General features: G+C 45.5%; 1 protein-coding gene across 6 annotated transcripts in view; it reads right to left on the bottom strand.

The window, feature by feature from the left end:
• rps6kc1 (ribosomal protein S6 kinase polypeptide 1) overlaps positions 1 to 27,277 on the bottom strand; it is a 221,421-nt gene that overhangs the window by 82,175 nt on the left and 111,969 nt on the right. For all 6 annotated transcript variants that reach the window (XR_011595014.1, XM_070889471.1, XM_070889475.1 and 3 more), the window contains one exon: positions 8,234 to 8,614. Coding sequence is in view for 5 of the 6 variants with exons in the window: in XM_070889471.1 (XP_070745572.1) it covers positions 8,234 to 8,614 (381 nt within the window). In the remaining variant the exon portion in view is untranslated. The remainder of the gene's footprint in view (positions 1 to 8,233; positions 8,615 to 27,277) is intronic.

The raw sequence follows: 27,277 nt of genomic DNA on the forward strand, positions 1-27,277 counted from the left end.
CGGATGTGTCCGCAGCGGAGCAAGCGAGCTGTGACACACCACGTGGATGATGATCAATTCAGCGTGGATCTGGCGATGCAGCCCGAGGCATTTGAGAGCTCCGAGGAGGAAGTGTATAGCTTACGTGCGTTCCTAACAAAGAGCCAACCGATAATGATGGAGGTAAATTAAACGGTGTGCCGGTATTCATGGAATTAGACACGGGTGCGAGTCAATCGATAATGAGCCAGAGGACTTTCGAAAAGCTGTGGGAGACCAAGGCAGAGAGACACAAGCCGAGTCCAATAAATGCGAAGTTGCGTACCTACACTAAGAGCTCATACCAGTGATCAGTAGTGCAGTAGTAAGAGTGTCGTACGAGGGAGCGGTTCATGATCTACTGTTATGGATTATCCTCGTTATTCGGCAGGAGTTAGTTCGAGAAAATAAAATGGAAATGGTACAATATCAAAGCTTTGTCATCAGCGGATGATGATTTGTGTACTCAAGTGCTGAGCAAATTTCCCTCACTGTTTGAACCAGGAATTGGCAGCTTCAAGAGAGCCGAGGTGCAGATTCATCTAGGCCCAGACACAAGGCCCATCCATCACAAAGCGAGGGTGGTCCCACATATGATGAGAGGAAAGGTCGAGTTCGAATTGGACAGGCTACAACGTGAGGGGGGCACCTCACCGGTTGAATTTAATGAATGGACCAGTCCCATTGTTCCGGTGTTAAAGAGCGACGGCACAGTCAGGATTTGTGGAGACTACAAGGTCACGATCAACCGAGTTTCGAAACAAGATCAGTACATGCTAACAAAAGCTGATGGCCTGATTGCAACGCTAGCCGGGGGAAAATCGTTCACCAAATTGGATCTAACGTCGGCCCACATGACAGGAACTGGTTGAATCATCAAAGAAACTTACGTGCATCAACACACACAAAGGACTGTTTATTTACAACAGGTGCCTATTGCATTCGTTTGGTGGCAGCCATGTTTCAGAGAAACATGGAGAGCCTATTGAAATCCATCCCCAGGACCGTGGTATTCCAAGACGACATCCTAGTCACAGGTCGTGACACCGCCGAGCACCTGCACAATCTGGAAGAGGTTCTGCGTCGTCTAGACAAAGTGGGACTCAGGCTGAAACGTTCGAAGTGCATTTTCATGGCACCAGAGATCGAATTCCTTGGACGAAAAATTGCTGCAGACAGAATCAGGCCTACAGACGTGAAAACAGAAGCCATCAAAAATGCGCCCAGGCCCCAGAATGGGGTTCGTTCCTGGGTCTTCTCAACTACTTCGGTAACTTCTTACCCAAATTGAGCAGAGTATTAGAGCCTTTGCACAAGCTGCTCAGGAAAGGAGACGACTGGGTGTGGGGTGAACTTCAAGACAGAGCCTTTGAGAAGGCTAGAAATCTGTTGTGTTCCCACAAGCTACTGGTACTGTACGACCCATGCAAGCGTCTAGTTTTGACCTGTGATGCGTCGTCCTTTGGGGTTGGCTGCGTACTCCAGCAAGCCAATGAGTCAGGCAAACTACAACCAGTTGCATACGTATCTCGAAGCCTATCCAAAACGGAAAAAGCCTATGGCATGGTAGAGAAAGAGGCTTTAGCATGTGTTAATGGGGTAAAAAAAATGCACCAGCATCTGTTTGGGCTTCGCTTCGAGCTGGAAACCGATCACAAGCTGCTTATATCGTTGTTCTCGGAACATAAAGGTATCAATACCAATGTGTCGTCTCGCATCCAGAGGTGGGCGCTGACATTATCTGCCTATGATTATGTCATTTGCCATAGACCAGGCACCGACAACTGCACTGATGCATTGAGCCGGTTACTGTTGCCCACACCAGAGGTGGAAACGCCAATGCCTGCAGAGCTACTTATGGTCATGGATGCCTTTGAGAGAGAAGGGTCGCCAGTCACTGCTCAACAAGTTAAGACCTCGACCAGCCAGGATCTGACCTTATCGGTTGTAAAGCGTTCTATTCTAAACGGGGACTGGTCGACCATCCCCAAGGAAATGGGTGATGAAACCAAACCGTACAGCCGTCGCAAAGTTGAGCTTTCCATCCAGTCCGACAGTTTACAGTGAGGTAATCGTGTTGTAATACCCAAGAAAAGCAAGGCGAGATTTGTACGCATCCCGATATTGTCATGGTGAAGGCCATCGCCAGGTCCCATGTTTGGTGGCCTGGCATTGACTCGGACTTAGAGTCATGCGTGCATCAGTGCAGCACTTGCATGCAGTTAAGCAATGCCCCAAAGGAAGCTCCGCTCAGTCTGTGATCATGGCCATCCAAACCGTGGTCTAGAATCCACATCGACTTTGTGGGCCCCTTCCTCGGTAAAATGTTTTTTGTGGTGGTGGATGCATATTCCAAATGGATAGAATGTGTGATCATGTCACCCAGCACTTCCACTGCCACCATTGAGAACCTGAGCGCCATGTTTGCCACACATAGTCTGCCAGACATCGTTGTCAACGACAACGGACCATGTTTCACGAGCCTGGAGTTTCAAGAATTCATGAAACGCAACGGCATAAAACACGTGAGGTCAGCCCCGTTCAAACCTGCGTCCAATGGTCAAGCGGAGCAGGCAGTTCAAACTATCAAGCAGAGCCTGAAATGTGTAACTCACGGTTCCTTGCAGACACACCTGTCACACATACTGCTCAGTTACAGGACAAGCCACACACACTCACCGGGGTCCTGCCTGCGGAACTATTGATGGAGAGAGGCCTCAAAACCAGGCTCTCTCTAATCCATCCTGACCTTAACGATCATATCGAAACCCGACGTCAACGCCAGCAGTGGTATCACGACCGTGTCGTAGTGTCACACGACATATCTGTAAATGACCCAGTGCATGTACTTAACCATGGTCAAGGGTCCAAGTGGCTCCCGGGCAACGTTACGGATAAGGAGGGTAACCGGGTGTATATGGTTAAGCTCAAGAATGGGCAGATGTGCAGGAAACACATTGATCAAATCAAGCTAAGACACACTGACGAACCGGAACAGTTGGAAGAAGACACCGCTAACTTAAGACGACCAACGAACTCACGTCCAGCCATCAGAAGAACCCACTGTGGTCAACACTCAGCCCCAAGTCGTGAGAGACTTGGAAAGCACTGGGATTGTACTGAGACAGTCAACCAGGGAGCGAAGGGCTCCAGACCGTCTGAACTTGTAATATGGACTTGTGCCAAGAACTGGGGGGGGGGGATGATGTAATGTATGTACATAAGGTCACCTACCAACAGAGGGCACTACCGTCAGAGGTCCTAGGGTCATAGGTACACTTGTGCTGGGCCCGGTATATAACCTGAACTTCACCTTTGTATCTTCATTTCTGGAAGCCATTAAAGACTGACCAGGTTACACCTGGTCACTGGCTCACAGTATGGAGTTCATTGTATAATTTCATACACCACAGGTCCAATCCCTGGTCTGTGCTGAGTTGGTTGATCTCAGCCAGAAAATCATTTGGGAGCACTACACTTGTCCATAGTGTCTTTGGGCTGCTAGGAAAGGGAGGAAAGGAATCAGCTAGGGTTGCTACACCAAATTTCTAACCAGTGGCCACTGCTGGAAGCAGCTCTGTGGATGTTGGATAAGGGCAGGGCTGAGCTTGCCCGTGATTCACTTCATAGTCAAATAGCCTGTTAACATTCACTGTCTAGACTCACACATTAAGAAAACCCATTTGGGAACGGTACCTATATAATTAATGTAGATAGTAAGCCATGAGTGCCATTGGCTGTTTAAAGAATATTAATATTCACTAGAAACTAAAATGTTCTAGGATTAGGTTAAGATTTGAAAAATGACTTTTTCTTATTCACTACCTGAAATGTACAGAAGCCAATATCCACATCAGTCTTGTGATAGCAGACATAATCTGTAAAGAAATTAGTTCTCAAAGCAAAATGAACAGGCATTATATTGGCTCTAAATGTTGCTGCTTTTATCCCCCTACAAACCTCGTATTTTACAGCAAACACAGACGGAGCAGAAACAAGGTCTTTGAAATCATCTCGGGGAGTAGCTGTGATGGTGGGATTGAAGTAAATGTATGATAGGATAAAATCAGCTGGGGACTTATTTGGACAAAAGTGTCCTAATGGCAACCTTTGTTGTTTCTGTAACCATTTCGCTTACATTAGTGTCTGTGCAGCTGCGACTCATATGGTTTCACTTGAATGAAAATATTAAGGCAAGAAACCACTCGCTTATTTTATTTTCATTCAATTTTACTGTAATTATTTTGTAAACTGCGTGCACAACAATACACTAAACATCTGGAGAAGCAGGTAATTAACGTGTCATACCAAATTAACGCATTTAATACTAAGCCCATGCATGCGATCATAATTATAGCTGTTTTCTTCTAAATGATGATACTGTAGCTTAATGTTTGCTATAGTGTGCAAGTAGTGATTTTCTGTGTATTCAGTACAAAAAAAGGGCAGCCATAACTTGCCATGGTTCAACTAATGCAGTTCTCTCTCAACTCAAGTTTCACAAAGTGCACACAACAATGTTTCCCTCTGTCATTACTAGGCACAGAATTACAAAAAGCTGCAGTAAATTCTATGAAAGTGTTCCCATTTACTTCCAAGCAGTTATACTAATGATTACAATTAGTCTATTAATTGAAAAACATTTTCTGAAACGTACTGTACTGCCTGGTGCTCCTGCTAAAATTGACTCATTTGGTTCATTTATGTGCAGAGTAAGATCATATTTGCATACTGCAACAGTATATTTAAATCAACTTTTAGGAGCCACAATCAGATATTCTATTTGCAAGGGAAATAAAAGTATCCCAATCAATTTTTCTTGAACATGCAAAAATACATTAATGTAGTACATAAATCTTTTTGATTTCTACAGAGCAGTCTATTAAAGAGTGGCACATTTTGCTGTGTTTACTCATATGTAAATGATGTGACTTGCACTGTTGCACCACAGCATTGCAAACTTATCCCACCATTATTTAAAAAATAAACACACATGACAACGCAACAGCCATATTATGAAGCTGCTTCAATCCAGCCTGCCTCTGCAACCTCTACAGTGTAGCTCTTGCACTCTGCTCAGAGTCTACTGTGCACCCCGCCACTCCTCTGCTCCACCATCATTGGCACAGCCTTCAACCATCATGACTGCAATTTTCACTCAAAGCTCTCCAATCTTACTAATTCTCCCTACCTTCTAAAGCCCCCTCAAAACCTATCCCTTCAATCTCACCTTTAGATTCTTCCTCCTACTCTTCTCTCAACTCCTGCTCAGTGTCCAAATTTTCCCCTCAGTCTTGTGAAGAGCCTTGGGATGATCTACTTATGTTAAATGTGCTATGCAATTGTAAGTTGTTGCTGCTTGTGCTGTGGAACAAAGATTACCAAGATAGCCATGACCAACATCGCAGCAATGTGGCTGAATTTTTATGTGCAGTCCATCGGAGCAACCAAGTCTGCCTGAAAACTTCCCATTACAATGACACTACCCCATTAAATGAACAAAATTCCCAATGTGTTGTATTTTAATCACAAAATATTGCTGGTGAGTTATGGTTATCTAAATGTTAGATGGGTTATGGTTTGGGGGTGAGGGGGTGCGGGGGGAGAGAGGGAGTATTACAGCTGAACCCAATTCTATCTTTACCTGACATTCATTTGGGGGTGAGGTATGTAAAATTCTCCACGCCCTAAGCTTTCGATCGGAGTTGAGGTACTGTGGTGAAGAACTGAGCTGAAGCTCAATGCTTCCCCACTGGGTGCAAAAGAATTCTGAAATAGGAGAAAAGATAATTCCCGCACAACTCCCAGCAGTTGGTGTTCCAGAACAGCGTTAGGAAAAAGTAATATGAGGAACTGTGTTTAGTATTGAAAGTGGGCACTCAACAATAAGAAAAAGAGGAAGCCTCACCCTTAAAATGAACAAACGCAGGAGGGTCCATTTTCAGAAGCTATAAAAACACTCCTCATTAACCAGCATGTAGTCAAAAAGCTAACTATTTTGTACTGCATTCAAAAAACAGTTTTGATGTCAAACAGTTTGTGGTTCATATACACTTGGAGAGATTGAAAATCTTAGCAATTTCAAATACATAAATATTCAGGGCCAAAGTGTTAACCACTATATATGCATTTTGAAAAGAAAAAGACTTACATTTATATAGCGTCTTTCACGACCACCAAACATCTCAAAGTGCATTACAGCCAATGAAGTACTTTTGGAGTGTAGTCACTGTTGTAATGTGGGAAACGCAGCAGCCAATTTGCGCACAGCAAGCTCCCACAAACAGCAGTGTGATAATGACCAGATAATCTGCTTTTTTGTTATGTTGATTGAGGGATAAATCTTGACCAGAACACCCTGCTCCTCTTCAAAATAGTGCCATGGGAGTGCAGACGAGGCCTCGGTTTAACGTCTCATCCGAAAGATGGCACCTCCGACAGTGCAGTACTCCCTCAGTACTGGACTGAAGTGTCAGCCTAGATTTTTGTGCTCATGTCCCTTTTACTTTTGTAAGAACACAAAGACTGAACAAGAAAGAGACGTTCAACACATCAATGGAGCTTCTTCTGCACAGCACGTACAAGCCAACATTTCATGAACTCTGCCCTTTTTATCGGATCAACAAAGGGAAAAATTTTACAAAATGTCTTCCCAAATCCCAAAATCCAGTCAAGTAAACCCCTACAATTCACACGACATTTCTATGATCCCATCAACAAAGGAGACACCATTTTTCATGGAACATTTGATTATCTACCCCTTTATAAATCACACTCAAAAAACAGTTACCTAGCTCAATCTTGAAGGAGTTAATTTAGACACCATTAGCTGTTTTTGTTGAAAGACTGCAGGGTCATAATAGTTACAGGTAGAAATTAGTTTATGCTGCTGGTTTGACTTTCTTAATAATTCTCTTTGGTCCACAAAAATAGACATCTGTTGCAGCCCGGTTAACACTAAAGTGATTTATATCTCACCTACTTTGCCACTCATAACAGCCCAAAGTTAACAACATAGTCATGAAGGCAGGTTTGAAGACGTGCACACCGATTTCAACTGCAGCATCAATGCTTGCTGCTGTGGGCAAATCAGGTTTTGGATACAGCATATTAGCCAGCAGAACTGTTAGGCATAAGCTTTCTGGCCATGGCCAGTGGTCTTCCAGTGGACGAGAGGTAGACTGGGGTCAAAACCTGCTCGGAGACGTGCTCTGCTGCATCCCTGCCTCCTTTCCTTTTCCAGAGGGATGTTCCAGTCGCATAAACTGTGTGCACCCATATGTGAGACCCTTCCTTTATACACACCTCTTTGACCAAGCTTTTGGTCACCTCTCCTGATTCCCCTTCTTTGGCTTGTACTCCTCATGCCTCTACGATATTTTTTTCTACATTAAAAGATCCTACATAAATGCAAATTGTTGTTGTTGTAGTATTGTAAGATGGGCAATCTTACAGCACAGAGATGGTCATGGGATCAAGGTAGGGAGGTAGTGCTAAGTATCATCAGCATACAAATGGAAGCTCACCCCACGCCTGTGGACAATGTCACCGAGAAACAGCATTGCTGCAAAACAGATTATTGGGGTCTGCTGAGATTATCGTGGGGTGGGATGACAAGTCATTACTGGCAATTTTCTTGCTACTTTGGACAGTTAGGAGTGGAAGCAAACAAGGGCAGCTCAAATGATAAAGGACAATGGAGGCAAGGAAGTATGTACATACAACTATATGAAATGCTGTGAAGATGTCAAAGAGGACAAGGAATGATAATGGACCATGGCCACAGTCACATAGAATATCATTCATGACATTGGCCAGTAAAATTGTCCCTAATTTGGCACTAAACTGAGAATCTCTCTGAAAGTGTGCACTGGATGACTGGTGCAATTAGAGGTGCTCTTCCCCAATTGGGGTGGAGGCATTTGTTGGAGCAGAGGAGGGTGCGTTACTCTGTATATAATTGTGTTATTTGAGAATGTCTGATGGAGAAATGGAAAGTGCTGCATTCCCAACACTAACAACCCCACCTGTTTAAAAATGTTAAATGCATTAAAATATTCAGAAGTTAAGCGACCTTTGGAATTCATTTTGTATTTTTTCAAAAACACAATACACTTCCCTAGAAAAATTTGATCGTGTATAATACTATTGGCATATACATATTTTATAAATCAAGAAGCCTGCAAAGGCCATTAATAACCTTTACTGGACATACCTTGAACTCCCTGAAGAAGCAGATCAACTCCATTCCTGTAGAAATTGAAGGCCCCTTCATAATCCTGTTCTGCCTCCTTTTGCAATGCCAGCTTTATCTGCTCTCCTGCCTTTGCCAAGTAGTCACCTCTCCCTGTTCTATGTTTCAGACTTCCAATTGGTTGTGACCACAAGCCTTTGCTTCCATCTGTTGCATCTTTGCTCCTCTCCTGATGAGAGGTGGCAGATCTTGCAGTAGGTTCAGGGGAGGAACCAAGTCTTGTATATCTGCTTGGGGAGCTTCTATTTGATGCCATTCCATCATCATATTCAGTGAGAGAATCCACGTCCACTGTCAGTGAGAGCAAGTCACTATCACTGGATAAACCAGGTTGGTCGAGTTCTATGGCAAGGGGAGAGAGAAAATTAAGGTAAAGAGAAAAATTCCAGTAAGCACATCAGAGGAAGAGAGTACATTTTCAAAATCATGGTTCAACTGGGCATTGACCCTCTTAATTTTAGTAACAAAGGACTTAACTGAGATTTAAAGAAGCAGAATTCTATTGGTGATTTCAATTCAAATTCAATTCACTGAATAAATTTATCAAGAATTCCTTGGAAGCTTCCAGTTAGTGGAATGATCCACCTCAGCAGGAAAGAATACTAGCAGGGTTACTCCACCTTCCACTGTCTGGTGATGTCAAGTACAAAGATCTTTTAGTGCTGAATAGTAAAATAAGTAACCATGGTGAGTCCATGGGTTTTTGCATGTGCCAAGGTGATTATAAACCTAAAGAACATGTGCTCTCTGTTAGAAGTTAAGTGCACCACAATAAGTGTTACAACTTGAGCACTCTACAGTTTCCATTTTGAGAAGGAGAGGTATAGCCTCGACTATCCCAATGCAACGTGACTGCTTCTTAACACTAGTGTAAAGGAGAACATTTATAGAGCAGTTGTAGGACATTTTTAACTATTGCTCCCAGACTTCATCAACTTATGTTACACTCCAATGAGAAATGAGGCCTGGAAATGGTGCCTTTAAATCACACACTGATTTTTTTTTAATTCAGTGTCCGAGACTTTAAAAAAAAGAGTCCTGCATAGCACTCCCTGTATGTGGAACATTTATTTCTTGTAACACTTCTAGTCTTGCTACCTCCACCACATTCCACTTACTCCTCCCAGCTTCCTTTCCAAGGTTAGGTGGCTGTTCTCCACAGCACCACCCCACTGAGGATTTAGAAAATCAGGCCTCTGGCCTAGCACTTCCTCATGCCACATCCAGCCATTTCTACCTTTACTACTCTTCTAGTTGCCACCTCTTGGCAATCTTGTCCCAAACACTTGCCAGTCCAACCCATCTCCACCTGACTGATCGCATTCTATTTCCCCCTACCCAGGGCAAAAACTGCTTCTGCACCACATTCTGAATTGTCAATCAGTAACAGACTGTGTACAGTCAACAAATACACTAAAAGCACAGTGAGCATTTTTAGGTCAATTAATTCCAGTTGCTAGCTGACACAAAAGAATTCAGCAAGAAGCACCGCTTCTCAGGCTACTGGCCTATTCAGGAGCGGGAAACAGGTTAATACCCCAAACATAGCAGGTGGGGGAGGCCAATGCGTACACGCTTGACAACTCCCCACTTCTACAAAACTGAACCATCTGACTCAAAACTCCAGGAACCTTACTCCCAAGTCTTGAGTCCACACAACCTTCACCCACAGTTCTGCTGCACCACAGTAAATCTTATTTCCACCAAATTCTAGGGCTGTTCACACCAGTATTCCCAAACCCCAGAACCCCTAAATTCCACAATGCTGTCAATCCTCAAAAATCTCAGCAAGTACTTTTAAGCTACACGATGCCATTGCCAATTTTAACAACCACTCCATGGCTCCCTAACCCAGTCACTCGCCAGTGCCGCTACATGATCTTTCCTAGAATCTTTGCTCTTTCACTTTCAGGAAGCTAACAAGATATAGAATCATAGGGCTGGACGTTCCTTTTAAATCGTCCATGCCTGATCCTTAGCATCTTCTTCAACCACCGGAATGCCGCTGGTGCGCGCTCCCACGGTTTTCGGGTGCTCCATGTCAGCGGCGGCGAAGCAGTGAGGGAGTGATGTGGAGCGGGCGGTGTGCGGCAGAGGAGGCCTATCAACTCGGAAATCTTCAGCTCCCAAGTTGTGCGCACGTGTGGTTGTCAAGATCTGCAACCCCCGAGGGGTGTGAGCGACAGGGTGGGGGGGGGGGGCGCGAGAGCGACCGGGGTGGGGGGGACGTGGAGGGTGGGGCCCGCGGAGAGGCTTTGGGGGGGGGGGCGAGAGCAACTAAACGAGTAAATAAGGCTCTATTAGACCACTAATATTATTGCCTAACACTAGAAAATACTACAATCCATTTAAAAATACATCAAACTGTCGAGAACTTTAAATGTGGTGAAGCTTTCTGCCTCTACCATCCTTTCAGGCAGTGAGTTCTAGACCCCCACCACTCTCTGGGTAAAGACATTTCCCCTCATATCTCCTCTATACCTCCCCCCAATCACTTTAAATCTATGCCCCCCGGTTGTTGACCCCTCTGCCAAGAGAAACAGGTCCTTCCTATCCAGGCCCCTCATAATTGTATAACTCAATCAGGTCTCTCATCAGCTTCCTCTGTTCCAAAGGAAACAGACCCAGCATCTCCAATCTTTCCTCATAGCCAAAATTCTCCAGTCCAGGCAACATTCTTGTAAATCTCCTCTGCACCCTTTCCAGTGCAATCACATCTTTCCTGTAATGTGGTGACCAAAACTGCACACAGTACTCCAGCTGCAGCATAACCAGTGTTTTATACAGTTCAAGCATTACGTCCTTGCTCTTGTATGCCATGCCTTGGCTAATAAAGGCAAGTATGCCATATGCCTTCTTAACCACCTTATTTACCTAACCTGCTTCAGGGATCTGTGGACCTGCACTCCAAGGTCCCTTCGTTCCTCTATACTTTTCAGTGTGGGACCATTTAATGTGTATTCCCTTGCCTTGTTCGGCCTCCCCAAATGCCTCACACTTAGTCAGATTCAATTCCATTTGCCACTGTTCTGCCCGCCTGACCAGTACATTGATATTATTGTGTCCTTAGATGCTCTAACAATGACTCCACGAGGCAGTGTGTTGTACTTGAACTGTAGTGACCTTAGTCCTTTATTAGTTAACTCCAGAGTGAGGATCACACCTAGAAACATAGACATAGAAACATAGAAAATAGGTGCAGGAGTAGGCCATTCGGCCCTTCTAGCCTGCACCGCCATTCAATGAGTTCATGGCTGAACATGCAACTTCAGTACCCCATTCCTGCTTTCTCACCATACCCCTTGATTCCCCTAGTAGTAAGGACTTCATCTAACTCCTGGTGGCCTGCCTTTTATACTAGGCCAGGCACACCTGAACAGGTACGCGTCTCCCACAGCTGTGCCGTCTGGTGGCACACCTTGTGAGAGTACCAACAGTAGCCATATAGGATACATGACATCACTCCCCCCTGAACCCTCAGTGCAAATCGCCTCTGCATTGACTATACTCTGGGCTTAGCTTTTATGTGGGTTTTGTCTGATTGATCTCTGGTGGGCCACCTCAACCTTGGGTGGGTAGTTGGTGCAGTAATGTGCTGGTGGTTGCAGTTTGTGTGTATGTGTTCCTAACCACTCCATTTCCCCCCCCCTTCCAACTTCGATATGGCGGGGGCTCCTGACATTCAAATTCGGGTAAGTGGGTTTCGCATTTTTTTTTTGAGAGTGTGGTTCCGTGGTGCGACAAGTATGTTAGATGCCATATCGATGTGGTGACCAGTGCGTGAGGATAAACTAGTTCCGGAGCTGCTGGGTGGTGTCTCTGCAGTCTGGTAGTGGCTCAGAGCCCGGTGCTGGCAGTGGGAACCCGGTTGGCTCTCGGGGCTGTTGCCGTGGTCCCCAGCGTCGGGTCGGTTCACAGATGTCTGTGACCTCCCCCCATCCTTTCTTTACACCTTGGGTCACAGCTGCTCCCTGAGGAGCTGTCGTCTAACAGTGCACAGGGAACTGCTGACTCGCTGGCCGGACATCGCTTGGTTTGGGATCCTGGCTGGTGCTTGTTTCCTCTGGGGGAACAGTGGCAGGTGACCCTACATCTAGGGGTATGGCCCTGGTGCAGTCTGCTCCTTCAGGCTCGTGGCAGTTGGTGCCATCAGTTGCCTGAGAGATGGAGCCGACCTGGGGCATGGTATCAACACCGTTGCCGTTGCCCTGCTGAGGTCGCTTGCTCCGCAGCTCGTGTGTGTTGGCTGCTTGTGGCCACACTTCATGGTGCATGACTTTGGTCCCCGGGACGCAGGCTGCAACATTGGGTAGCTCGCTGCGTGCAGTGAGAATCCTGCATCGCACAGATTTTCCTTTCTTATGATGGACACTCTGGGGGTCCGATCACGATCACGCGACTTTTCCTCGCTGGTTGCATATGCACAGTTCAGATCATCAATCACACATTTTACATGATCAGTTACACACTTTACACGATCCGTTACACATTTTGTCTCTAACTTATAATTACATTGCTTAAATGTGTGGAACTGTCCCTTTAATTGTGGTGGATTGCAGGCCTCCTTTAAGAGAGCCTTGCTTGCTTTACCCCAATCCGCTTCTCCATTTAGTGCCACGTGTTGCTCCATCAGCGCTGCACCTCGTGGTCTGGCAGCGGCCATCTTTGTCTTCAGCGCATCACCTCGAGGTTTGGGCGCCATCTTTCCTTCATCCACGATGTCGACTGCGGTGATCCTCTTCTCCCCGGGTTCTGCCTCCGCTGTTGGGAAGTCGCTTCTGGATACGATTTTCTTCCTCCGGAGTCCTGCCACTGGAGCCTGGAAGGTGCGTTCGGGTTGTCTCACCTGGATCCTCTCTACGTAGTCGTGCTGGGCGGTCTGTGTCTCGGGTGCTGTGCTGGTCTGCTCTCCGGTGCCGGGTCCACTCTCAGATGAGGGCTTGCTTTTCCTCTGAGCGCAGAGGGCTTCGATCGCTGGAGGGGTGAAGTCTTCCCACTTCCAATGGATCTTCTCCATCCACCTTCTGCCGAGCAGCGTTGGTCCATCACCTGCAACAATCCACAGAGGTAACTTGTGCACCGCGCAATCATGGAGTACCTTCACATTCGCACTACCAACGACTGGGATGATTTCATTGGTGTAGGTGTGCAGCTTTGTCTGAACCGGGGCGAACTCGGGTCGTTCAGCCGGATTGTCCCATAGCCTTTCAAAGGCTCCTTGATTCATCCTGACTGGCTCGCTCCCGTGTCCACTTCCATGAAGACTGGACTTCCCTCTATCTCGATTTCCACCTTCAGCGGGAGGCACTCGGTGGTGCAGGTAAACATGCTGTGTACCTCCCCGTGGGACTTGGCTGCCTCTCTACCAATTCATAAACAATGCTGGATTCATGGCCATCAACACTATTTCTCTTACACATTCATTGGAGGTGGCCCTTTATGCCGCAGCCTTTGCCCACAGTCTCTAAAATGTCACTGGTGAGCCCCGTGATTCCCTCCGCAACGCCAGCATAGTGATACTCGATTAGCCCCCCTTGGTGGACTCTGAATTAAGGGACTCGGAGGGCCTGTTCTCTCTTCCTTGAGAGGGTTCGCGCACTACAGTGCAGCCCCTGAACGGCACCACTCTGTGCACAGTACCTGCCGGGTTTGAGTCCCGAGGGCGAGACATTTGCCTAAAGCCGCAGGTCGAGGTCATAAATGCCTGGCTCACAGAGATGGCCTTCTGCAGTGTGACTGTGGTATCCACCGACAGTAAGCTTGTGAAGAAGGCCAATTACAATGACAAAAATGTCCCGCAGCACTTCGTTGATGTGGGTGCCGAACTTGCACAGTGTCGCCAGCCCAATGAAGTCTGCGGCATAGTTCGCGACTTCCTGGCCTTCGGACCATCGGTGGGTATAGAACCGGTGTCTGGCTGTGAAGATGCTCTCCTTGGGCTTGAGTTGCTCCTGGATCAGGGTTACGAGCTCCTTGTACGACTTGGTCGTTGCCTTTGCTGGTGCCAGCAAGTCCCTGACAAGGCCATAGACGTTGGGCCCACAAATGGTTAGCAGGATAGCACGGCACTTAGCAGCCAGGTCGTCTCCTGCCAGGTCGTTTGCTGTGAAGAAATGTTCTAGCGTCTTCACAAAGGCGTCCCAATCGTCAGCATCGGCAAACTGCTGTAATTTACCAAGGATAGCCATTTCCATGTGAAAGTTCGCAATCTCGTCGCCAGTTATTGTGTCCTTAGATGCTCTAACGATGACTCCACGAGACAGTGTGTTGTACTTGAACTGTAGTGACCGTAGTCCTTTATTCATTAACTCCAGAGTGAGGATCACACCTGGTGGCCTGCCTTTTATACTGGGCCAGGCACACCTGTACAGGTAACCTACGCGTCTCCCACAGCTGTGCCCTCTGGTGGCACACCTTGTGATAGTACCAACAGTAGTCATGACAGTCCACAGTTTTCTTCTTTATTATCAACCACACAGCCTATTTTAGTGTCATCTGCAAATTTCTTAATCATACCCCCAACATTCAAGTCCAAGTCATGATATATACCACAAAAAGCAAGGGACCCAGCACTGAGCCCTGCGGAACCCCACTGGATACAGCCTTCCAGTCACAACACCACCCATCAACCATTACCCTTTGCTTCCTCCCTCTGAGCCAATTTTGGATCCAACTTGCCACTTTGCCCTGGATCCCATGCACTTTTACTTTTGTGACCAGTCAGCCATGTGGGACCTTATCCAAAGCTTTGCTAACATCCATATACACTACATCAAACACATTGCCCTCATCGACCCTCCTGGTTACCTCCTCAAAAAATGCAATCAAGTAAGTGACCTTCCCTCAACAAATCCATGCTGACTGTCCTAGATTAATCCAGGTCTTTCCAAATGAAAATTTAACCTGTCCCTCGGGATTTTTAAATATATAGTAGATAACTAAAATCAACATGAAATAAAAAACAAATCCACTGATTTGTATTTTTAGTGGAAAACGTGCACAAATGTAGAATTACTGGCATAGACCTGTTGGGTTGAATGACCGTTTTCTTGGCTGTAAATTCTATGTAATGCAATCCCCAAAACACTGATAAACCTCTCAACATTCCATTTAATATAAACTCAATGCACCATAAATCAATGGTCCCATAATACACTGTATAATACCAGTTATAATAATCCTGTTCTTTCAAAATTATTTTTCATCCTCCTTTTCTCTTCTGGAGACATGGGCCCCAATAATAACTGCGAGGCAGGAAGGGAGTGGGGCTAGGGGCGGGGGAGAAATATGGTGGTCAGGAAACCCGGAAGTACAATTTCCAAGAGGTCCTGCTGAATATAATGGCAGGACTTGATGTAAATTTTTTGACTGGGTTTCCCGGCTGCAGCCAGCCAGATTGTGAGGTTAGCGGGTCGACAACCAGCGAAGTGGGACGAGTGGGGTTACCATTATAATAACCATGCTTGAATTGTTAGTAACGTGCACATCTTTGAAATAAACGCTGTAGTTGGGAATAGACAACAAGTTAGGCCCCTTGCATAGGCATGATGGGATACTTAACCAAGGGTATCTTTAGAGACAGCTAACTCATTTAGAAGCTTTGGAAAACATATTACTTATTGTTATGTTCAGAACAAAGAGATAGGGAGATTGAAGGCCAGACAGGAGTTTACCATGGGAATGGAAGGCGCAAGACTAGAAAGAGTTAAGATAACAGGAGACATCTGCTGGGCTTGAATAACTCAATTGATTAACTGAGTTGTGAAACTCGTCATGTGATATAAGTGTTGGAATAGTGTGTATACTGATTTATGACTGTCTGAAAATCAAGTTATAGTAACTTGTGTACTATAAATATATGCTGCAAACTTTATATAGGGGAGTGAGACATCGCAGGCAACTGAGACTTGCTCCCTTGCACATGTTCGAATAAAATCTTTACTTGCTTAGACCTTGCAGACTCGAGTGGTTATTTCACCACAACAATGGGGAGTGGAGTGGAGGCGAGCTGGACATTGGGTGGGGGGAGTGGATCATGGGGATATAGTGGGGCATTGTAGTGAGAGGAGTCGGGCATCAGGGGTCCGATCGCGGGGGCAGGGGGACGGATCGCCTAGGTCCAATCGCAGGGAAGTTAACAGGTTTGCTTGGTGGGCCTTTGGTCCACAAGCAGTACTGGAAAGGCACTTACTTGTTCCATCCAACTGTTCTCGCTTCCTCTTCAACTGCCGGGTTTCCAGAGGTCCGGAACACCCGGCCCCCAGGAATTAAATGTGAAATAGAGGTTAAACTGGAGGCAAGCAGTCTCATTAAAATATTTTAAGGACAAACTCGCCTCCACAAAGCAGGTTGGTTGCCCACCCCCAACCCGCCTCCATTAAAACTGGAAGTGAGCACGTTGGAAGCAGGTTTGCCATTTTTTATTTTTAAACCCCCGCCCATCCTTGGGCTTTAAATTTCCCCAAATGGGGTCACATTAGTGAATGGTTCCACATGGGCCAGGTGTCCTCTGCTACCTCGCCCAAGTCTTCATCTGTAAGCCAAGACAGCGAGTGTCAGAATGCTATTCAACAATAGCAAATGTATCTCAGCCAAGCCTGATCTGGTCACCAACTAACATACACAAATGCACACTTTCAACAGGGGCACTGAATAGGGATCAAGAACAGAAACCCTGGCTGATTTTCCTCTATTAATTATAGCACACCTGCAGCACAAAATTGAATCTGGGACTTCAGGACTATGTGGCTCAGTTCCAAACTGCCTTTAGCTAGGGGAGCTTTCAGTTATTTCTAAAGGCAATTTCATGCTGTCACAGAACAATACATACAATTCAGCCAACTGCTCCCGGAGCTCAGCTAACGTTGCTGTACAACTAGCAGCCTGTATGTACTTAAATGTGCCTCAGAGTGATGATCTTCTCTATAGGGAAGTGCCTGGTTTCTTCTCGGTACATCTTCATGACAGCACCACTAAGGCTGATAACTGGTCATGTAGAGAAACATGGGGGCAAATTTGCCATCACACAATGGTGCCTTGCATTGGAGCACCACCATGCTGTGGAAGCGTATTGCTCTCCCCTTCTTTAACCAGCTATGTATTATTAAAAGTTTTGATTAGGGCATACCCTTCCTGTCCATAAACTTTTTTTCTGCCATCACAATATTTGGCCACATTTTTGTGTCAACATTGGCCCAGAATTTGCGGTTGTAATGACGACGAAACAATCAGCGTCCGCCATCATTACAACTGTGAAATTGACAACAACTCTAGCGTCTGCACATGCGCAGTTTAATGCAAAAATCCAGAAGTTGCTGTCAGTGATTCCCTGCTCCTCTACAGGCGGCGCTGTTGAATTCCCCGCAGCCAGCAATCGATTGAAATCACAGAACTGACTAGAACGTAAGCTTTATCGCTGTTAAAAACACAAAACGCTAAGCCTTGTTCAATGAATGTAACTGGGTTTTTATTATCGTACTGAGTCATAACAACTGCTGAACAACCGTTCTTGCCCTGAAAAATTAATTTTATATTTGTGGAATATCACTTTTTGTTTTAAGATTAAAAAAATTCCATGGTTTGGCGTTTAGATTTTAGCTTCTACTTTAATCCCACATGTATGTCCCAATCTTTATTTTGCTCTGTGTAAAATGGTTTAAAAAGTGAAAGATAATCAGCACATTTTACTTCCTGGTTTGCTGTCTGAGAATTCTTCAATGTGATTTGCTGCTTAGCCAGCTTGATGACATCACTGTTACTGGATGTTAGAAATCCCCTCGACTTGGCATCAGAATCAAATTAAAGTCAGGAGAGGTCAAAACGTCACCAGAGATCACTAGATCTATGTGGGCAGCTTTCTTCGAGGTCAGCGGTGAGCACCGTCACTTCGCTGCTGACTGCAAAATCTAGGTCATTGTAAATTACTGTGTCAACATTTCCCATTCGATTTTGCCAAGTCAACTGTCAGGGTGTAGTTGTAGGATCTGTCCACTAGATTGTTCTGTGGAGCAAGCTTCTGAAGTCTCTCTCGCAACTTAGTTTCCATTGTGTATACTTAAAAAAGACCTTGGCTTGGATTTTACGGTCAATGTCTGAAACGGTGTGGCGCCTTCTAAGGCAATCTATGACCTTTGTGAACAGGGAAAGCAACAACGTGTCTCTTCAATCAATCAGACTAAAGAATCCTTACTGAGTCATGCAGAGTCTAAACCAGGAAGTGCAAGTTAGAATATTTAATTCAATGTAAAATCATATACAGAAAGCAAAACAGAGAAGGAAAGAAAGATGGAAATGAGAACGATAAGAGACAAAGAAAAAGTTTTTTTAAAAAGCAGCTACTGGTGTAGCGAAACCTCTGAAGGAGCAGGGCAACTTGGACAGCAATATCCCGATTTTCACATTTAACTCTGCATATGCGGACGCTGGAAGCTGCTGTCCGATTTACCCCATAATAACGGTGAGCGCCGATAGCCTCACTGTTATTATTACTGGAAAATCCAGGTCCTTAGATTCATCAACCGATTGTGAGTAATGCCATGGAAAATTTAGTAGTGGAGATATAACTACAGATAATATGCACCCTCACTAATCACTTTTTTAAGGTGCTTTTCCCTTCCCTTTTCTTGCCATTTCATGCTATGCACAATTTCAGCCAAGAGCCAAGTGGATAACCTCATCTGAGGACTATCCAATATTGCACTGACAGCAGCGAGCAGCCAGAGATAACTACTCATCCAATTTTCTTCCTCCTTGTGGGAAAGCATTTGCCTTGTCTCTGCTTTTTTATGCCACTTCCACAAGGTGCAAGGCTGAAATTTGGAGCACCAATCCAGTTTCCATTACTCCTTGACATAACACACTGGCCCCAAATTTCCCCAGCCGCTTATAGCGACGTAGTAAGATGTGTTGCGCCGACTTCCTGGGGGAAAAAATGCGACAAAAATTTACCTTTGACTTTGGCCGCTCCCTCGTCGTCCAGATCCATCGGCGTGGTGCTGCAGAGCCTGCGGGGGCGGGGGGGGAAGAGCTTCGTCTGCGCTTGCTCAGCACGGCCGGCCCGGTGGGGGGGGGGGGGGCGGAGCTTAGTCTCAGCATTGTGTGTAGTGCGGGCAGGGGCAGGCATGGCCGTTTCAGCGTGCTCACATGCGCAATGGCCGGTTTAGTTTGTGTGCATGCGCAGTGCAACAGGAAGCTTGGCAATCGGCCAATTAAAGGGAGAGCATCCTCAGAATGATTGGTTATGGAGCATATATAAAGGTGAGGTCTGAATATTGATTTTTGTGTGGCTGAGGGAATGGAAAGGAGTGCTGGACAGGTGTAAGAGAGGTGCAAGTGTGATCTTTAAACATTAGCTGCGTTTGAGTCCAATAGACAAATGGCGCAAGAGCATGCAAGACGAACCAAGAATGTCCTCCATGAGGAAGTGGAGAAAGTAGTGACTGTAATTGAGGAGAAATGGCTGGGGCTGGATATCAGCAAGAGTGGTCCGTCAAAAGTCTCACCCAAGGAAATGAGAAAAAGATGGAACCTCGTTGCAGAAGAATACTCCACTGGGGTCAACACCACAAGATCTGGAAGCCAGTGCAAGAAGAAATGGCAGAACGTTGGTCAAGTAGTGAGTGTAAGTAATATCTTCATCTTTTAATTGAATTGTAGTGGAAAATGTGAGCATCTATATGTGTCCCACCCATCAGAAGCGCGCCATGTCTGACAATTAATATTTTCATCTTTGCAGAAGAAATTGGCCCATATCAAGAGGGCGAGAACTAGAACTGGAGGAAGTCCGCCAAATCTGCACCAACTGACACCCCTGGAACAGAGGGTTGTTGCCTCGCTGACTTGCACTGGCAGAAAAAGAATCAGCTCTGCACAAGCTGGACCCACACGCGAGGGTGAGTCATTAAAATGCATAGTCGCCTTTCAAATCAACCTGCTGACTGGCCTGCTATGGGTGAGACTACTCATGCCAGCCATCCTGCCCCCTCCTGTGCTGCTAACCATTTGACTGTTGTGTTGTCTTTTGCAGAAGACGACGACACTCCTCAAGATCTTGAGGATCCAGATGCGTGTGCTCCAGACCAAGGCAGGTGGGGGGAGGAGGGGTTCATGGAAATGTGTGCCCAGGAGAATGCTGACCACAATATGGATCAAGACATATCACAGGGCATCACACTGCCAGAACCCTCCATTAGCTCCTTGGCAACCTTCCATGGGTTCCCACCTTCTGAGATCGCGGGTCCGAGCGGCGGTCGGGAAATGCATCTTGGGACACCCAGTCCTCCATTGGCCCAGCCTGCGCCTCGCACTGGAGGGGTGCCACTAGGCAGGCCCACGGCGAGGGGAAGGAGAAGCCAACCAGTCTCTCCTGAGAGGCAGCCCTCAGCAGAGGTTAATCAGGTTGTTTCATTGGGTGAGGAGACCAATGCCCTCACAAGATCATTCGTGGCGGCCGTCAGTGGGGTGCGTGATGAGGTCGCGACAGTGTCGGGTGAAATCTCTGCACTAAGACGGGAAGTGAGGGTGGGCATTTCAGAGGGTGGGCAGACGATGGCAGATGCCATGAGGGAGCTGGCTTCTGCAATAAGGGCACAAAGGCCGGAGACTCAAATGCCATTCCCATTTCACTCCACTCCACGCACCAGCCACCGGTCAGACCCAAGCCGGGCCCCCAACCACCACCCCCCTCACCCCCACCATCATCGACCCCACTTTCACCAAGATGTGGGCGAGGGATGGGTGCAGACTTTCTTTCCTGTTGTTGCTGCTGTTGTTGGTATTGTTGAAGTGCACTGTAAAATTCACAATAAAAGATATTTTGCATCAAAACGGAATCATCCTCCATTAGGACCATGCAACAGTTAGGGTCAATTGTAAAAAGTAAAAATCCCTCAACCCTACAGTCATGCGTGCCTAGCCCTGGCAGCAGGGCCAGCCGGTGCGTTCTTTTTCTGTAGCTGATTTATCTTTCATTTATTTGTTATGATGTTCTGCAGCTGTTGTGCTGAAGATGTTTAATGTTGTGCTGATGTTGTGAAGGTCTTTAGTGCTTTGCAATCCTCTAATTCACCCCCGCCCCAATCTTTGGCTACCTGCGCTGATTTCTTAAATATAGGTAAGATTTTTCTGTGCCTACAAAAGTGGCCATATACACTGGCCTAAGTTAGTTTGCTTCTATGACCAGAAGAGGTTTAAGTGGCTTGTCATGCCCCCTTTTGGAGAGAACAAACTAAACTAGAAAAAAACCTAACTGACTTACATTGGAGCAAGTTAAATGGGGAAATTTGCGATTTTTAAGTTATTCCAAAAAAAGCTACTTACTCCAAAAAATACAGGGCAACTTTGGGGAAATTTGGGCCTACTGTCTCTACGGGCATCTTTATATGACTGAAGAGTCAAAGTATCAAGCACATAATCTCCATTTCAGAAAACAACATTGTAATGCCTTTATTGAATATATATGATTTATTAATTATCCCACTTAAAATGTATTAAAACAACTTCTCTCTAATATCTAGGACAGGATGCTCAACCATGAAAATACTGGTAGTTATCAGCATTCATAACCAGGATGACTGCAGATGCCTGGAGACTTCACCATCATGTTCTCCCCTCTACAGCTGCCTGCCCAATGTCACTCTTCCTGTGAACAGTTTGACTATCTCAGCTTTGCCCTTTCAAGTGACCTTTTAAAAGCCGTGGTTCATTCCATCATCATCCAACAGTACCAATATTTAGTCATACATCACACATGCTCTGCCCAATTCAATTTTCTTGTGACAGCAAGTTCAGTCACTCCATGCTAACCAGTCTATCATTAGGGCAAGTGATTTATAACTCAGACAGCGAATCATGCTGCACATGGCAAGTATGGAGATTTGCAGGATCTATCACCAGATGTCACATCGCAACAAATCCATTGCCCTACTAAACATTCTATCCTCTTAGCTAATGCCCACTGTTCTCTTTACACAGTATATTCCAAAAACAGCCAGCTTCTGTGTTTGTATCCATGTGCTCCATTTATTACATATTTTCCTGCACCATCAGTAAACTGCTGACTTCAGACAAGCAATACTTCATATTAATTTTCCTCAGCAAGCATACCCTTAAACTTCCGAGGGTTATCAATTTTAAGACAGTATGAATAGTATACAGCACTGTGGCAGTTGCTAAGCCAAGTTAAAATTAACATGGAGTTTGCGATGAATAACTAGTGCATCTATTTTAGTTGTGTTGGCCATAACACAAAACTCACTGCTCTTCAAATAGTCATGGGTCCTTTAAATAAGCAGAATCTCACTTAATATCTCATCTGAAAGATGGCATCTCCAACAATGCAGCATTCCTGAAGTGTTAACTAGATTATGTGCTCAAGTCCTAGAACAGGGCTCGAATCCACAATCTTTTGATTCAGAGGGGAGACTATGTGAAGGTGATAACATGAATAAAGATCAGCCTGCATATCTGTAGGCCCTGGCACACTTGGGTGTTAATGGCCAAGGGCGACTCCATAGGCTCCAGATCAGCACGGAGCCAGGTGGAAAGCTTCACCACCTGTTGCTGACTGCACCATAGGAATGGCACAGCCACTGACAGACAAAGTCATTGCACCCTCCAATTTTCTGCTTCTTCCAGACAAGCATAGGGATCATCCTCAGTATCAGCCAATGTGCTTCCCACTCATGAATCAAACAGGTGCCTGATCCATCAATCAGCATCACCAATATATTCATCTCTTTCCCACTGATTAGCAATAGCAGCATGGCATAGCTTCCCGATGTCACGGCACTGTTGGATTTTCCAAAGTACAGGGCAAAGGGGGCGGTGGTGTCATGGACGGAAATCATATGACCATCCTGACATCATGTTCCTGCTCCTTCTTATTGATGCATTGTTGCTCACCCAATGCTAATTCCTCAAGCTCATGAACTGCATCCCTTGGGTTTTGTGCAGCTCTGCTGGGACTTGCAAATGTTGGTAGAGAGGGACAAGGTGCAGTGAGATGCTATCTTGTTATGGGCCTCTGCACTTTCAAATGATATAAAAGAAACAAATGTTCGAATGTTGACCCCAAGAGACCCCTTCAAGCAGAACATGTATTAAAAGATACTGTGCGATAGTTTTGTATGTTTATAGCAGTGCGTGAAATGGGAGAAAAGAGAATAAAACAGGATTGTATTAGCTTTGAGCTTAGGAAAGCTTGCAGATTCACCTTCCATGCTAATAGGCAAGAATGTCCAGGGTAATCCTCCAAGGGTCCAAGAGAGTCAAGGACTAAACCTTTCAGTTCATGCCCGTTCCTTTGTATTATGCACTATCTTACTATACAAACAGAAAAGTCATTTGACATGTAAGTGGAAGGAGAGCATAAACCTATCCTGCAGCCTATCCTGTGCACTAGTAAGTGACCATGCTTCTAGGCTGTGTTGCAATGATCTTTGAAGAGGTCAATATGTCGAGCCCTTCAATTGTAGGTTGCAGCTATACAAGAACATAAGAAATAGGAGCAGGAGTAGGCCATCTTGGCCTCAACTCCACTTCCCCGCCCGCTCTCCATCACCCTCTCCCTTATCATTCAAAAATCTGTCTATCTCCTCCTTAAATATATTCAAAGACCCAGCCTCTACAGTTCTCTGGGGTAGAGAATTCCAAAGATTCACGACCCTCAGAGAAGAAATTCCTCCTCATTTCGATCTTAAATGGATGATCCCTTATTCTGAAACTATGCCCCCTAGTTCGAGATTCCCCCATGAGGGGAAACATCCTCTCAGCATCTACCCTGTCAAGCCTCCTCAGAATCTTTTATATTTCAATAAGGTCACCACTCATTCTTCTAAACTCTAATGAGTATAGGCCCAACCTGCTCAACCTTTCTTCATATGACAACTCCTTCATCTCAGGAATCTACCTCAGGAACCTTCTCTGAACTGTCTCCATTGCAAGTATATCCTTCCTTAAATAAGGATACCAAAACTGTACGCAGTACTCCAGGTGTGGTCTTACCAATGCCCTGTACAGTTGTAGCAAGACTTCCCTACTTTTAGACTCCATCCCCCTTGCAATAAAGGCCAACATTCCATTTGCCTTTCTAATTACCTGCTGTACACTAACATTTTGTGTTTCATGTACAAGGACCCCCAGATCCCTCTGTACTGCAGCATTTTGTAATCTCTCCCCATTTAAATAATATTGTGTTCCCTGCTGGAATACAGGGCAAACAATGACAAATGGTTTATAAGGGTTGAGATTGGATCAGAAATAAACAAAACAAGTTGAGAGGCATACTTGGGCCAACTAAATGGAAAATACTACTATTGGATAGTGTTACTTTGGCAGGTTCCTTAAGGTGCTTCATCTTTTTCTGCATCAGTTCCCACATCCTGCAGGCAGTATACTCAGATACTGACCCTGACTGCCACCTACTGCCAGGGACACCGTGTCACTGTTCTTTAGTGAGTCTGCCCAAATAGGACAACCCTCTTTGCATGCACCTCATTCAGCATCGCTTCCATTTCACCAGCTACCACAGACACTGGTCAATCACATACCCGGATATTTCCTGCCTCCACATTCGGTTTGTCATCCACTGCTTTTGCTTCAGTGCTGTGATTGGATTTTAAAACTTCGATTTACATTTTTTTTTGAAAAAAAAAAAATTGCAAATGCAGCAGGTACAAGGATTCCAGATCTTAAAGTAAGTTGTGAAGACACCTATTTAAAAAACAAAACTCCATGAACATTTTCCTTCTAAATGTCTACAACACAAACATTACAAAAGGGAATATTCCAAAGGAAACTTCTTTTACTTTACTCCAATTCCATCAGGTATTGGCAAATATAAACTACCAGCCTCACACAACTAACCGCAGTGGAGACCCGTATTCTGTGGGCCTCCGAATCTGCTGGTTCATGTGGATGTTAGAGATCTCATGGTACTACTCAAAAGAAAGACGTGTTCTCCAGATAGAAACATAGAAACATAGAATAGGTGCAGGAGTAGGCCATTCGGCCCTTCTAGCCTGCACCGCCATTCAATGAGATCATGGCTGAACATGCAACTTCAGTACCCCATTCCTGCTTTCTCACCATACCCCTTGATTCCCCTAGTAGTAAGGACTTCATCTAACTCCTTTTTGAATATATTTAGTGAATTGGCCTCAACAACTTTCTGTGGTAGAGAATTCCACAGGTTCACCAATCTCTGGGTGAGGAAATTCCTCCTCATCTCAGTCCTAAATGGCTTCCCCCTTATCCTTAGACTGTGTCCCCTGGTTCTGGACTTCCCCAACATTGCGAACATTCTTCCTGCATCTAACCTGTCTACCCCCGTCAGAATTTTAAACGTTTCTGAGGTCCCCTCTCATTCTTCTGAACTCCAATGAATACAAGCCCAGTTGATCCAGTCTTTCTTGATAGGTCAGTCCCGCCATCCCGGGAATCAGTCTGGTGAACCTTCGCTGCACTCCCTCAATAGCAAGAATGTCCTTCCTCAGGTTAGGAGACCAAAACTGTACACAATACTCCAGGTGTGGCCTCACCAAGGCCCTGTACAACTGTAGCAACACCTCCCTGCCCCTGTACTCAAATCCCCTCGCTATGAAGGCCAACATGCCATTTGCTTTCTTAACCGCCTGCTGTACCTGCATGCCAACCTTCAATGACTGATGTACCATGACACCCAGGTCTCGTTGCACCTCCCCTTTTCCTAATCTGTCACCATTCAGATAATAGTCTGTCTCTCTGTTTTTACCACCAAAGTGGATAACCTCACATTTATCCACATTATACTTCATCTGCCATGCATTTGCCCACTCACCTAACCTATCCAAGTCGGTCTGCAGTCTCATAGCATCCTCCTCGCAGCTCACACTGCCACCCAACTTAGTGTCATCCGCAAATTTGGAGATACTACATTTAATCCCCTCATCTAAATCATTAATATACAGTGTAAACAGCTGGGGCCCCAGCACAGAACCTTGCGGTACCCCACTAGTCACTGCCTGCCATTCTGAAAAGTCCCCATTTACTCCTACTCTTTGCTTCCTGTCTGACAACCAGTTCTCAATCCATGTCAGCACACTACCCCCAATCCCATGTGCTTTAACTTTGCACATTAATCTCTTGTGTGGGATCTTGTCGAAAGCCTTCTGAAAGTCCAAATATACCACATCAACTGGTTCTCCCTTGTCCACTCTACTGGAAACATCCTCAAAAAATTCCAGAAGATTTGTCAAGCATGATTTCCCTTTCACAAATCCATGCTGACTTGGACCTATCATATCACCTCTTTCCAATGCACTATGACATCCTTAATAATTGATTCCATCATTTTACCCACTACCGATGTCAGGCTGACCGGTCTATAATTCCTTGTTATCTCTCTCCCTCCTTTTTTAAAAAGTGGGGTTACATTGGCTACCCTCCACTCCATAGGAACTGATCCAGAGTCAATGGAATGTTGGAAAATGACTGTCAATGCATCCACTATTTCCAAGGCCACCTCAAGTAATCTGGGATGCAGTCCATCAGGCCCTGGGGATTTATCGGCCTTCAATCCCATCAATTTCCCCAACACAATTTCCCGACTAATAAGGATTTCCCTCAGTTCCTCCTCCTTACGAGACCCTCCGACCCCTTTTATATCCGGAAGGTTGTTTGTGTCCTCCTCAGTGAATACCAAACCAAAGTACTTGTTCAATTGGTCCGCCATTTCTTTGTTCCCCGTTATGACTTCCCCTGATTCTGACTGCAGGGGACCTACGTTTGTCTTTACTAACCTTTTTCTCTTTACATATCGATAGAAACTTTTGCAATCCGTCTTAATGTTCCCTGCAAGCTTCTTCTCGTACTCCATTTTCCCTGCCCTAATCAAACCCTTTGTCCTCCTCTGCTGAGTTCTAAATTTCTCCCAGTCCCCGGGTTCGCTGCTATTTCTGGCCAATTTGTATGCCACTTCCTTGGCTTTAATACTATCCCTGATTTCCCTTGATAGCCACAGTTGAGCCA

Source organism: Pristiophorus japonicus, chromosome 9 (assembly GCF_044704955.1).
Source record: "Pristiophorus japonicus isolate sPriJap1 chromosome 9, sPriJap1.hap1, whole genome shotgun sequence".
Taxonomy (NCBI): domain Eukaryota; kingdom Metazoa; phylum Chordata; class Chondrichthyes; family Pristiophoridae; genus Pristiophorus; species Pristiophorus japonicus.